Genomic DNA, 12,901 nt, shown 5'->3' on the forward strand with positions numbered 1-12,901 from the left:
CCACTTGCTCAAATTTCACTTCTTCAAACAGAAACATGACCAACTCACAGCAGTATGTTTGATTTTAGTTCACTCATTAACACATCTGTAAGCCACGTCGGAAACTACCATCCATAAATAAAGACAATAAATGGCCAATTCTTTATGATCCTGGAATATTTTCAGTGGCTTTATGGTCCTTTCCCGGCATACAAACAACTAGGTCAATTCTAACACTCTTAATCTTCAGTGCTAATCTTCATGTTCACTAATCGCTGGATTAAACTTTATCACTCATCCTTATGCACTAACTGGGTGAGGATTAATGAGAGTTAAGCGATGCTTTGCGAGGTAAAACTGCAGAGATTAGGGTGCGAAGATTCAGCTTGCTAATATCAAGGCAGCATTAAGAGGTGAAGTACCTAATGGTTTGCCTGCACCGAGCAAGTGGATACGGAAGTCCACGACCTCACTGTGAGCATGCAATTGCCAGCACCGAATTGCAATGAAAAAATTAGCACTATTTCGATTTGGAAATGGTGAATGTATCAGGCGACGATCTAGCGAGTGTTCTCTAGATGCATAAGCAGGGTTTGCCGTCTGTTGCGCGATTTCTGGCTCTCCGGCACCGTGCTGAGCACTGATACCTGCCAAATGGTGGGACTCGACACGAACTGCCGAATCTTCGAGATGGCGCATGACACTGGTTGTGATAATCGGTGCCATGTGAAGCACGAGTGCGATGCCGGAGGCACTGGGACGATCTCGGTTCCTGATTCTAAGCGGCTGTTGTACCAGTCCCAGGGGCTGGACCTCGGCGCGACCTTGAGATCCGTGTCTATGTTTCCGTGCATCAGCTCAGTGGCCCAGAAGCGCATGTACACCACCATCAGGACCCCTACTAGTGTGATTCCAAGCGAAGTACCCCAGGAATCAAGTACCGCCCACGCACTCACCATGTACGCGACGTAGAACGCTACCAGGCTGAGCACCACAGGAGCGGAGCCCGAGAGGAAGATGGCGCCCCACTCGCCTGCCGTGCCGTAGATGGGGATGAACGCCGCCATTAGGACCACCGCCAACACGGAGGCGTAAAAGGCGAAGGCGTTGAAGAAGAGGAAGACCTTTGGGACGGCGAAGTAAGACGCCACCGCGACGCCGTGCCGGCTCACGTCGTTGCCGCGGATTGGGCTCACGCTCGCCATGTAGGCTACATTCGCAATTAGGGCTGCCACAACGCTGATTAGACTTATGCCCTGGATGTACACCTCCTCCTTGTTAACCGACCGGTCTGATGCTACCAGGTCCGTCACCTGGGTCATGGAGGACGACATTCTAAAACCTTATTCAATGAATGGCCGAATTCGCCTAGGATCACTTAAGTCTAAGTTGCGAGCCAGCTTTGATGAGATTCGAGCGATGGTTTTACCTGGCTGCTCAAGATGAGTTCATTTGTTGGCAATTGCAGCAACAGCACCAAGCGTAGCTTCTTTGAGCTTCCATGTTGCCTCCAAATGAACCTTCCAGCCACTTTTCCTGGAGTCATGACATCGCAGTAGCGGAAGTAAACATCGGATCCTACTTGCCATTCCAGCCGCAACTCCTCCAGGTCCGGGAAACGCACCTGCCCAGGTTGTTGTCGAGGATCAAACTTCTTGCTCACAACGTCGTCATCCACCAAAAGCTTGAAATTCTGCTGAATCTCTACGGAACTGGCGAGTATGAGCCGTGGCCATCCCCCGGCCTCAGGAGAGCAGACGAACTTGTCTCCTTCCTTGACGACTCGGTAGATGTAGCTGATGTTTTTGGCCACCACGTTGCTGTAGTAGTATCGCGTTGTGGGAGGGCGAGGAGGCTGCGCGGAAAGAGAAGATAGTTCATTGAGATTCAGGAAGACTTTCCGGGGTAGCTCCCGTGAGATTTGCGAGGTAGCCATGAACATGGATGCACAAATGTCATGAACTTCTGTCTCAAATTGTTGAGCAATTGTGTGAATCGTCCATTGAGGAGGCAAATATTATATGGGCCCTCTGCCTGTGCGTGATCTTTACCACCCACCCAAACACAGGAGCAGAAGTTTATCCCTTAATTCATGTCTCTGGACCAAGGTAGCATAAGCTGCGCGCAACAGAAAGCTTCAGAAGGGCTTCTAGCAGCCGCACAACATGCAGGATGTTGAGTTACATGTGAGCAACGATGCTATCTCGAACCACCAGCAATGACGTGATTGAGCTATGAAGCAGAAGTGCGAGACAAGTTTGACGTCGCTGCGAAGCTGGTAGCAAGTTTAATAACGTCTGTCTGCAGTCAGTCGTTGCACCGCATCAGGATAAGCTTGGACGTTAGAACAAGCTGCCGGTCATTGTGGGGATTGATTTCGAATCCATACTTGGGCTTCCTTTAAATTCAAGCACTCAGCAAATAATGCAAGCTGACTTAACAGCTCAACTTCCCTGAAAGCTTCAGCTAGAGAACGTTATGAAAATTATGGGGACTGACAGTGAAGACGTGGCGGCTTATCTGCAACCTTACTCAACCGAGGATTCACTCAATCTCACAGGTTATATGGGTCTCAATACTTCGAAACCAAGGTAAGCTTGCTTTATGTATGTTCCACTCCAGAACCTCGGAAGAAGTCCTCACACCGAATGTACAAAACCAGGCAAGAGTAAGTGGGGTCCATGCGTCTTCAGTAGCCAGAGATGCAATCCAAATGTTAATAAAACTGTGATGAGATCATCAAGAAATTGTGTGTATTGCGTAGATCAGTTACTTGAGCAGATTTAAACGACTTGAGTCGTTAGCTTTGTAGAAACTGAGGAAATGAAACCGGAACCTGGTGGAGTAAGAGTTGTTTGTCAACTATGGGTTTACTTGCCACTTTTGCAATGCCCACTTTCACTTTTCGCTTCATCATTTTGATGCTTCCACTGATTCACCCTTTTTATGGTATTTTAGTGCTTGAAGGATTTGACATTAGTTTTTTGGTAATGAGCATACTTGTGTGTTTTGTTTATTTTGTGACTTTTCATGTTTGGATCCATTTTTCTGATGCTTTCTTTGTACACCCTTGTTGTGTGATTAATATGCACTGAATGGCACCCACATTGCCTGGGCAATTGGGCGTTCTGAGAACCCATTATATTAAATCGTTTGATGGTTAAAACTCAGCTTTGCAGTGTGTGCATTTTTTTTTTTTTTTTTTTTTTTTTTTTGTCCTATGAGTTTTATATCTTTCTTTCATATTTTATATGAACACTTGAAACCTAAAATTTTGATGAGGTATTCTTAAAAATTCAATGAATTTTTAACTTCTAGTTCTTAGCATGCTAAATAGAAATTTTAAATGCATTCATAGGTAAAACTGTCACTTGGACGGTACTTTACTTAAAGTTTTTAGTACAATCCTGAAGTTTTCAAAAATCTGACATTTTGAAAAAATAGTTTAATATCTTCAGGATAATATGAGAAACTAATATGATTGAAATAGTTTTTATGATTATTTTATTTCCTTAACAACTTTTTTTATACACTAATTATTCACAACAAAATTTTCCGTATTTATTTATTTATTTCGTTATTTTGTTTCATTTTTTCAAAAATCTTAAGCTCCCACTTTCTAACTCTCTCACTTTAATTACTGTGATTTGTTACTTCTTTAAACATCTTGAAGATTTCAGTTCTACTTATTTTACAATTTTGTTTCATTGCCATATTAAGTTTCCATGTGCAAGTTTAGTACTGTTATGATATTACCTTTTTTATATTAAATGTTCTAGTTAACTTGAAAAGTCCTTAATTCGTCAATAAAGCGATATTTCAAGCAAAATAAAGATTCAAACAATAGCCTAACATGATACTCCTACTTTAGCTTAACTGAAGATAAAAATATAGCATAAAAAAGACAAACCCTGTTCTTCACATTTTAATGTAACAAGCGATGATCTTTCAAGCACTTCATCTCAAGTTATTGTCTGCAGAGGGTCTTATCAGTTAACCTCATCAACCAAAAACAATTTACAAAAGTATGATGATACATGCTGTTTGAGTACCTGCAAAGTTTCAACAAACTATTCGGACAGTTGCCCAATTTTTACTTCCAAAAATGATGCTTCTTCCTTAATTCCATAATTAAAATCTAGGTTTTAAAAACAAACAAGAAAACACACACTCACATATGATTCACAAAAGTACAAGCATCACCCAATTGGAATACAACCATCCAGAAGCTCCTTTATTCACATCCACATGAGCATTTCATCGTGTCAAAAATATACAGTTTCAATATGATAAACTAGTCCAGTGTTTCAAATAAATGCAAATGATCCAATTCCTCGTATGATAAAACCTAGATTTTAAAAAAAAGAAGAAAAAAGAAAGAAAAAAGAAAGAAAGAAAGAAAAGTTTTGGAGGGAAATGGATGGGTTCAGCAATTCCAGGCAACTTTGTTGCTCATATTGCTCTAACACTGGCAGCGATGGCTGCATTGGCATGTGGGTTCAATTGATGCAGCTCAGTAATGAGCTGACGACGCCGGAATTCAAGTCTAGCACGACGCAAATATAACGCTTACTCGCGTGAAATTGACGGAGAAAAGGTTCAAGCTCATGCAACCACAACCGTTTCGATGAACTGGTTGCATCGAAGACCGGAAACCATCGCTCCACTGATTTGAGTAGGAATTGCACGTTGATCGGGTGCTTGAGTGCTTATGAGACTGATGTGCTTACTGATGGATTCATGTTTGTGTTGCTGGTGGGAGCTGGAAGAGGTCTTGACGATTAGACGAGGTACAGTGGGCCAGATACTAGGCGCTGGGATCGATGATCATCGAGAAGCACATACTGCGACATGTTACAGAAACCATCTGGGGGTTGTCTTCGAGGTGTGGAGAGCTTGCAGCCACGGAAAGGCTCGCACCAAGTTCGGCGTTGGGAGGATTGTTGAACGGGCGAAGCGGAGGACTCATCGATGTACAAGGGTGCTGCTGCAGTGGGGGGAGATATCTGTTCGGAGGTGTCGCCGGCTGACTTGTGACCTGGTGCGAGAGCAGCAAGTTTGTGGTGATGGAGAGGGGTGAAGGCTGCTTTGCCGGTGATCGATTGCATGCCTGGTGATCTCGTGGGCTGCTTCCAGAATAGTAAGGTTTTCCAAGCGTGGCGTCCTCCAGGACCGCGGCCGAAACTATGGTTCGCGAGCGGGTATGGTGGAGCTTGAACGTTCTGATCGTCGTCAAATTTTTCTGTGTCGAATGATGCGTCCTGGCTTGAGGCGCTTGTCCTTGGGAAGAATTGTCCCCAGGCACTTGTCACGTCAGTCGCGGTTGACCTCAGTGGCGCAGCCGTGGATGCAGGGTCCCAGATTTCTAAATTCTCCTGTATCGCAGTTGAATTACACGTCACTGGTATTAAGGTCAACATCTTGGTACATTAGGTATATTTTTTTAAAATGACAGCGACTGTAATGCTGAAAAAATGCAGCCTCGGTTACCGACGGTATCATCATCATATATAAAAGTTGAATGAGCTCAAGCGGTACCCTTTTGCGACCCAAAAAAATGTATCATACAAAACACATACCTGCTCGTGGCCTGTTTCGTAAGGGGCGACGAGTGGGTGATTGATAATAAGCTCGAGGTTGGTTTTCAATGCTGGGGACTGCTGGAGGTTGACTGTGTGGATGGAGGCTCGAATATTGCAGCTCCTGTCTGCGCCGGTTTGCACTCCACCACTGGAGAATTCACACCATGAGTAACGCGACAGAGTTCAATTCACATTGTCAATGCTTCACCCATTAGTACAGATAATGTAAAGACTGTCAGAATCAGCGCCTAGGTTTGCGATCGGTGTGAAGAGCCAGCCCCTCACATTTTCGTTTCTTTCGAATCAGCAGGGTGACGTTGAGACATTCCACGCTCCTTTCTGTTCTTTCTCGGGCCTGCACAGTTGCTCAACCTATGACGAGAGCTCGAAACGCAATGCTACAATAAAGGTGGCCTCAGTTCTTCTTCAAGGGTGTAAAGAAAGACACAGAGAGCACTTGTTTTACGTCAATTACATACTGGAAGGGCTTAAGACCGTAATAAAATGCTACAAGTGACCCAGTTACCCAAAAAATAAACAAAGGAGGAGGTAGATGCATGATAAACAACGTGAGAAAACCTGCAAGTTCTAGAGCATTCATTACCAAGCCCTAAACGCCCCAAGTATTCCATGGGCGAAGAAAGCGTGTGACCTGTACACGCCATTCACCAAATATTATGTCGTTTTGGAATCGAAGAACACTAGCGACGACGGCTCACGAGGCAAGAGAGGATTCAATTGAATTAGGCGCCAAGGTTACTCACCATTTGAATGGCGCATACCCCAAGGCGCACTCCTGATGGATTGAAAATCTTATATAGTTCTAACAATTGAACTAGTTGATGGTCTGGCTGCAGAGGCTTCAGCTTCTTCACGCGTTGTCTTACAAATCTTTTAACAGCCGGCGGGAAAAGAGAGCATACTTCTACTTCGCAAACCTTAAGACGCACGTGCATGAAGCAAATTTCATTACCTCGGGTCCTTGAAGCCACATAAACTAGTTGAGATATTTATGCAGAAAAGCCTTTCCCCTCGTGATTCGATTGGAGGTAGTCCTTCTCCCTCCTGTTGTAGATCTATCCTGTTTGGTGCCCGATACAATTGCCACTAGTGATAAAACCCAAGAATGTAGTGTCCGAGTCCACAAAAGATGACGTTGGGAACTCTGTGAAGGCGTCGATAATTTGCTGCCTCACACAGACATATCTACATTCTTGGTCTTCCCCACGCTAGCACATCTGCGGATTTCAAAGCGCAAGACTGCACTTGCTAGACTCGCACACAATTCTCTGTCGCTCCGAAGGTGACCTCGCATCGAGCCAATATTTGCACGATCTGCGGGGAACCCGATGAATAGATGGTATGTACTAAAAATAAACAAACACGAGGAGTAGCTGAAGATACGCAACGAAATCGCAACAATCTAGCGAATCCACCAGTATACTCAGGCTGAGAAGTCTGCGAGAAGCACTTCGTGAGCCTCAACTACTGCTACAGTGGCAAGAAAATAATCCGAACTTTAGGAATCCATGAAATCCAAAATGGCGAAAAGCTGGCGACATTGTGCATGGCAGCAGACGAGGTTGCACCATTTATTATCTGACGGAACCGGTTCTCGGCTTCCAAACGCCTTGCAAATGAGCCATATATTCTCACTTGGACATCAAAAAGCATGGGCTGGCGAAAGTAGTCGTGAGGAGATCTAACGGCCTGTACAGATCGATCGGAAGTTCAAAACGTTCATTGGGCGGATTGTTCAAGGCAGGCAACGGCCCTCTGGAGACACCCTTCCCCGTGCACTCGTACCATGAACTCACGAGAGAAGACTATATATAAATATATGTGTGTGTGTGTGTGTGTGTGCATGTATAACTCCAGGTTAGGGACGTGGGTCGTTGCGGGGATGTCTACAACAACATCGATACTGAAACCACACTGAAGGATTGAATGTCGGGATGGATCCAAGTAATATGCGGCTGATGTGTGCGACACCATGTGTCGACGTCCCATTGACCACACACTGAATCGGTCCCCTAGATCCTCCGTCAATGCTAGAGGCAATGGTGCTGATGTTTCCCAACTGCTCCTGCTGCTGAATCGTGCTGAGTCGCTAAAACTGTTCTTTTTAGATGTAGGTGAATCTGAGAGTTTCTATATCAAGTAAAATTAGATGAATAATATTGTGTGTACATTGTTTATCCACTCAAGGGAGGTGCGACGGATATTGTCGCGACGTTTCACTCTGCTCTAGCCCTTATGGATGAATTGGTTAATTCTAATCTTGATTCCAACACGGCCGCTTAACCAAATCATCGCAAAGGTGGGGTTTCTCCTCCAAGTAGGCCAAGCAAGGGTAAGTGCTGGGCAAGCTTCGGCCTAGAGAGTGATTTTGTATGAATGTAGGCACGTATAGTGTATGTTGGGCAGCATTAAAACACGACTTTGTTATGAGCCACGAGTTGGCGTATGAAGTGGTAACGTATAGAGATGTGCTTCGTTCTGGAATAGAACCTGGTTGTGTCCACTAATGCTAACTCGGACTGATTGTCGCAGTAAACAAGAATAGGTTGTTTTAGGGTTTCGGCATAGTCGAGGTCAAAGAGCAAGAATTACTCATGGAGTTGAGCCTTGATTGTATAAAGCAGCGGAAGGTTGTTTGTCATAAATAGGGTATCTTTAACGTGAAGGGTGAGCACAGCAAAATCTGCTGCTTATTATAAGTAATAAACATTTCCATCCGCAATCGAATAGGTGAAGTTGATGGTGAGTAGGAATTAATTGATGATTTTGAACCATTTGCTAGGGAATTGCTTCAATCTGTAGGGATTTTTGCATAGTTTGTACATCAAGCTGGGGCGAGGGGGAGACACGCCCTCTAGTACTCGCATGTAGATTTCTTCATGCAAGACCTTATTGAGAAAGGTTGTCTTCTTGTCCATTTGATGGATGTGAAGATTCAACTGGGCAGCAAAGGCAAGGATAAGGCGGATCAATTGGATCCGCATAACTGGGGGGAAGGTTTTGTGATTGCTCGTTTTACTTATTCCGGAAGAAACCTCCCAGAATAAACCCATATAGGGGGATTCGAACATGGGGAATGACCATGTATATGAGCTCCAATTGTTAGGGTCATGCAATTAACCGCTACTGCTGAATGCTTACCATACCAAAGAATACTTAACTTTTCCTCCTACTGTCCACTCTCTCATATCAATACAATAACATCCACGACAACGATTTCAGTACCCTATGTAATTCACGAACACACAAGCATATCCCAAACCTTGGAACGAACAACTTCCAATCCACAGAATCTAATCAAGACAATTCCTTTGATTACAATTCCTCTCCACTAAACTTACAACCTTGCGATAAACAGTGACTGAAAACTTCTATACGTCCTCAATCTTTCACAACAATTGATAAACAATGATCTATAAACAACTTCGTAAATCAAACATTAATTCATTAAATCGATTCTCTTCACTAGAATCAACACTAGCACAAAAGAAACAAGAAAACTAATAAGAAGAGATAGCACCAAGCTTATCCCCGGCTCAGTACTATCGTAGTTTGGCATTTTCTTCCCCTCTCCCATCCTCCTTATACTACCCCGAGATACCAACTCCTATACTACAGTTGATAATTACTTTTCCTGACTATTCATCTATTCTACTTGCTGAATCACCTTTTCAGCAGTTATCTATCCCTGTTTACACTACACACTAGGTATCTACATTCTAAAAATAACTACTTATTCTACATAGTCCCACTCCCAACTATGCAACGTCCTCGCAAACACTCAATTGATACCTATCTAAAAATTATCTAACAAAACTCTACAAAAATTACGATCCCTCTGGCCTATCTAATTAATCAATTGCCACAGTATCTACTATTGGTTCCACCGATTCCGGTTCCAACTGCAAATCTTCATCCTCCTCCAATCCTTCCATCGGCTTCTGTCTCAAGTGAGCTGAAAGGTCTTCATTGCACTCACCCAGTTCACGGACTTGAGCTTCCAATTTCAGAATCTAGGCATCTCTCAATTCCAACTGGCGTTGAAAGTGACTCCTCTCTTCTGGAACTTCGAGAACTGGCAACGTCGATACTTGTACTTGACTAATATTGACTAAATCCTCTACCAATCTTGTCACCTCGACATTCAAGGCCTCAATTTCAGTCCTTAACCGCTCCGTTTCACATCTGTATTGGTCACTCAATACCAATTTCTCTTGCGCCAATAACTTGACCTTTTCTTGTTCCATTACCAACTGACCCTTTATTTTTTCCAGTTCCAAAATTGAATTACTGCAAGCCTGGAATAGTTCTTGCCTGTGGGTCTCCACCATGCATTCACTTTCTTGTGACTGGCTCTTCACTGTTAACTTTTATTTGGAACTACTACTCTCAAAAACTTAAGAAATACAAAAAAATGGCACTCCAGCCAATCCAAAATAACACCACAGAATGACTTTAACTGGTGCCCCACTCCTATTCTTTTACTACCTGGTGATAATACCAATATGTTATCCATACTGTCTGTGAAAGGTAATGAGAAGTAATCTTTCTTGGTGGCCGCATTAAGTTTTCAAAAATCCTGATAAATTTGGATTTTCCCATTCTTCTTCGACACCATCACGATTGGAGAAACCCACTCACTATTTGGTACACAGTAAATAAAACCAACCGCAAGAAGCTTGTCCAATTCCTCCTTCACCATGAGGGAATATTTAGGATTAAGGCGATGTTGTCTCTGCCGTACCGGTTTAGCGTTCTCCTCTAAAATGATATGATACTCATAGACTTCAGCGGGAACACATTTTAAATCATCATAAGTCCAAGCAAAAGCAAATTTATGATGCAAGAAAAATTCGGTCCAGCAGGTCAACTCTTGTTCCTTAATACCTTCGTAGACCTTAATCGTCAGAGGTTCTGCTGTGGTCGCCAAGTTGATAGTTTGACATAAAGGTGCAACGGTGATGTTCTATTTCAACCCCTGCGCTGGTTTAAAGTCAGTCGGTAAGTTCGACATGTATGAAGTACTGAATCCTATATCTAAGGCACTAACATGGTGCACATCATACTTGGTCATCCAATCGGTACTAACATAATCTGAGTTTTTCGAGTCCGTCGGGTATATCAAGTACTCCCCCCGACCTCCACATTGATACACTACTCCAAGGTGTAGTGCTGCCTCCACGAGCGCCTCCGTAATTGGTGCTACTACGTCGTCATCAGAGCTAAGCTCATTGTCTGACGTTAATTGAGATGCTGGCAATTGAGACTCCCCGTGATAGTATACTGGGTACATTTGTAACACCATTTTGTCTCTGCCCTTGCCAATTGTCAAAGTACCCCGACTCCAATCATTTTTGGCCTTTGCTTGATAAAACCAGGGTCGTCCCAATAAAATTAGAAACGATAAAGTCGAACGTTGTAATCGAAAGATGATATAGTCGATTTCATATACAATACTGGCAATTATAGTTTGAACACTTCGTAAGATACCCATTGGTTTAACCCGGCTATGATTGTCACGGCCATAATCATGTAAGCTAATAATTACATATAGGAATAGGTAGAAGTAAGTAAAAATAGATAAAAGTAAGTTAATTCTATAATATTTAATATAGAAGCTTCCTAGAAACTTCTTAGACGCTGCTTTGACTTCATAGGTATCTTTAATTGACTTTTTGGATTAGAAACGTGGTCAACAAGTTGGCCATGTGCCACACATGTTGTTAGCTTGAAGATTAAGCTAACTATGTGGCCCACACGTAGAAAAACTTCCCTTGTAAGTCAAGGCATGTGTCCTACAAAGTCAATACATATTGGAGGTCCTATAGAACGTCGCCACGTAGCCCCTAGTTAGATAGTATATATAGAGACAAGAGTGAAGGCTTCTTCACTCTTGTCAACTCCTTTCTTGCTTCTAGTCTAGTTTCAAGGGTCTCTAGTTTTCTTGTCTTTTGGCAATAGCCATTCTAGTTTCTCTTTTCAATATACATACTTATTATTCATATTTTGTTACTTTTCTTTGAGTGAAGGCTTACTTGTCTGAACTGTTTTTTCATCGAGTTCATATCCTTGACAGATTGACAAGAGTACACTTACAATATCAGAGCTTTGTTTTTCCTTGAGTAAGAGTGGATTACCCCTTTTTCTTGACAAGACATAAGCATATTAGAAGTTTGCGGATTACCCACTTCTAAACTGATATTATTCTTAGTATCTTCTTTGTTATCAAGTCTTTCTTTTCTTTTGTCTTAAGCAATATCAAACAAATTTTTCTTCTTAGTGTCATTATGGCAGAGCTTGTTGAAATGAAGAGTGAAATGGCACAAATGCAAGAGCAAATGAGGGAGTTAATGCTTGCGATGCATCAACTCAATTCACCAACACAGGAAAGAACAAGAATAGCAGAAAGTTGGGATATAGAGATGATCGAAGCTGCTTCAACATCTACAACAAATCACGTTCTTTCTCCAATTGTACAACACCCTATAAGCACTAGAGAACCAAGAATTGCCTTACCTGAGAAATTTGATGGTATGAGATCAAAGTTTCGAGGGTTCATCAATCAAGTACAATTGGCAATTGAACTTCAACCGCAAAGCTATCCAACTCCAGGATCACAAGTCAGGTTTATTGGCACTCTACTTTCTGGTTCTGCATTATCGTGGTTTTCGTCTTTTCTTGAACAACGAAATCCAATATTGGACAATTTGGAAGCTTTTTTGGCGGAGTTTCGATCTATGTATGGTGAACACGATGCAATTCGTGTTGCAACAAATAAGATCCGAATTCTGTGACAAGAAAATCGCTCAGTAACAGTGTATGCTTCACAATTTTGACAACTTGCAATTGACATCAAGTGGGATGATGCTGCACTTATCAGTCAATTATTTTATGATTTGCAATACAAAGTAAAGAAATTGATGCTCAACTTACCTGATCCTCAAACTTTGAGTCAAGCAATCGATTTTGCGGTAAAATGTGATAATCGACTTTTCGAATTTTGATCCGAGAATCATTCACGGGAACCTCAACGTTATTACTCAATGGCAACATCAACATCTTTGCCAAACGTACATTCGGAAGTAGAAAACATGCAAATTGACGCGGTACGTTTTAAACCCTTAACTGAGCAAGAAAAGATTCGTCGTCGTCAAGAAGGATTATGTTTATATTGCGGAGAACCTAAGCACACTGCTCAACATTGTATAAAGAAAAGACGCAACTATAAAATGAGGGGTACGACGGTCAAAGAAGACAACATGTCGGAAAACGGATTCGTCCAGCTACAATAGAGATCGTGCAGCTGGAACCTTATACAA

General features: G+C 42.5%; 2 protein-coding genes across 6 annotated transcripts; both read right to left on the minus strand.

Annotated features, from left to right (window-relative positions):
* Window positions 1-118: 118 nt before the first annotated feature.
* LOC112274057 (uncharacterized) lies at window positions 119-2,353 on the minus strand. 2 transcript variants are annotated; one of them, XM_024503207.3, is made up of 2 exons: window positions 1,409-2,353; window positions 119-1,292 (listed from the first exon to the last, which is right to left on the minus strand). In XM_024503207.3, the coding sequence occupies exons 1-2, from the start codon at window positions 1,919-1,921 to the stop codon at window positions 540-542; spliced, it is 1,266 nt and encodes a 421-aa protein (XP_024358975.1). In that variant the 5' UTR covers window positions 1,922-2,353; the 3' UTR covers window positions 119-539. The 2 variants fall into 2 exon arrangements, with proteins under 2 accessions (XP_024358975.1, XP_024358976.1); XM_024503208.3 differs by having other exon boundaries at window positions 119-1,235; window positions 1,409-2,352.
* A 1,832-nt stretch (window positions 2,354-4,185) lies between these two features.
* On the minus strand, window positions 4,186-7,163 carry LOC112273996 (uncharacterized). 4 transcript variants are annotated; one of them, XM_024503119.3, is made up of 5 exons: window positions 6,326-7,163; window positions 6,166-6,213; window positions 5,847-5,916; window positions 5,559-5,709; window positions 4,186-5,354 (listed from the first exon to the last, which is right to left on the minus strand). In XM_024503119.3, the coding sequence occupies exons 1-5, from the start codon at window positions 6,339-6,341 to the stop codon at window positions 4,761-4,763; spliced, it is 879 nt and encodes a 292-aa protein (XP_024358887.1). In that variant the 5' UTR covers window positions 6,342-7,163; the 3' UTR covers window positions 4,186-4,760. The 4 variants fall into 4 exon arrangements, with proteins under 4 accessions (XP_024358887.1, XP_090101949.1, XP_024358889.1 ...); XM_090245823.1 differs by having other exon boundaries at window positions 6,141-6,213; XM_024503121.3 differs by lacking the exon at window positions 6,166-6,213 and having other exon boundaries at window positions 6,535-7,162.
* Between the last annotated feature and the right edge of the window lie 5,738 nt (window positions 7,164-12,901).

The sequence above is a fragment of the Physcomitrium patens genome, chromosome 21 (assembly GCF_059467195.1).
Source record: "Physcomitrium patens ecotype Gransden chromosome 21, ASM5946719v1, whole genome shotgun sequence".
Lineage (NCBI taxonomy): Eukaryota > Viridiplantae > Streptophyta > Bryopsida > Funariales > Funariaceae > Physcomitrium > Physcomitrium patens.

Excerpts from the sequence above, each read along its gene's own strand:
- LOC112274057 (XM_024503207.3), bottom strand. The coding sequence starts at position 1,921 with ATGTTCATGGCTACCTCGCAAATCTCACGGGAGCTACCCCGGAAAGTC. Across the intron at positions 1,293-1,408 it reads AACTCATCTTGAGCAGCCAG|GTGACGGACCTGGTAGCATC; the intron begins GTAAAACCATCG and ends TCCATGACCCAG.
- LOC112273996 (XM_024503119.3), bottom strand. Across the intron at positions 5,917-6,165 it reads CTTGGGGCGTTTAGGGCTTG|GCCCGAGAAAGAACAGAAAG; the intron begins GTAATGAATGCT and ends GCAACTGTGCAG. Across the intron at positions 5,355-5,558 it reads ACGAAACAGGCCACGAGCAG|GAGAATTTAGAAATCTGGGA; the intron begins GTATGTGTTTTG and ends ACTGCGATACAG.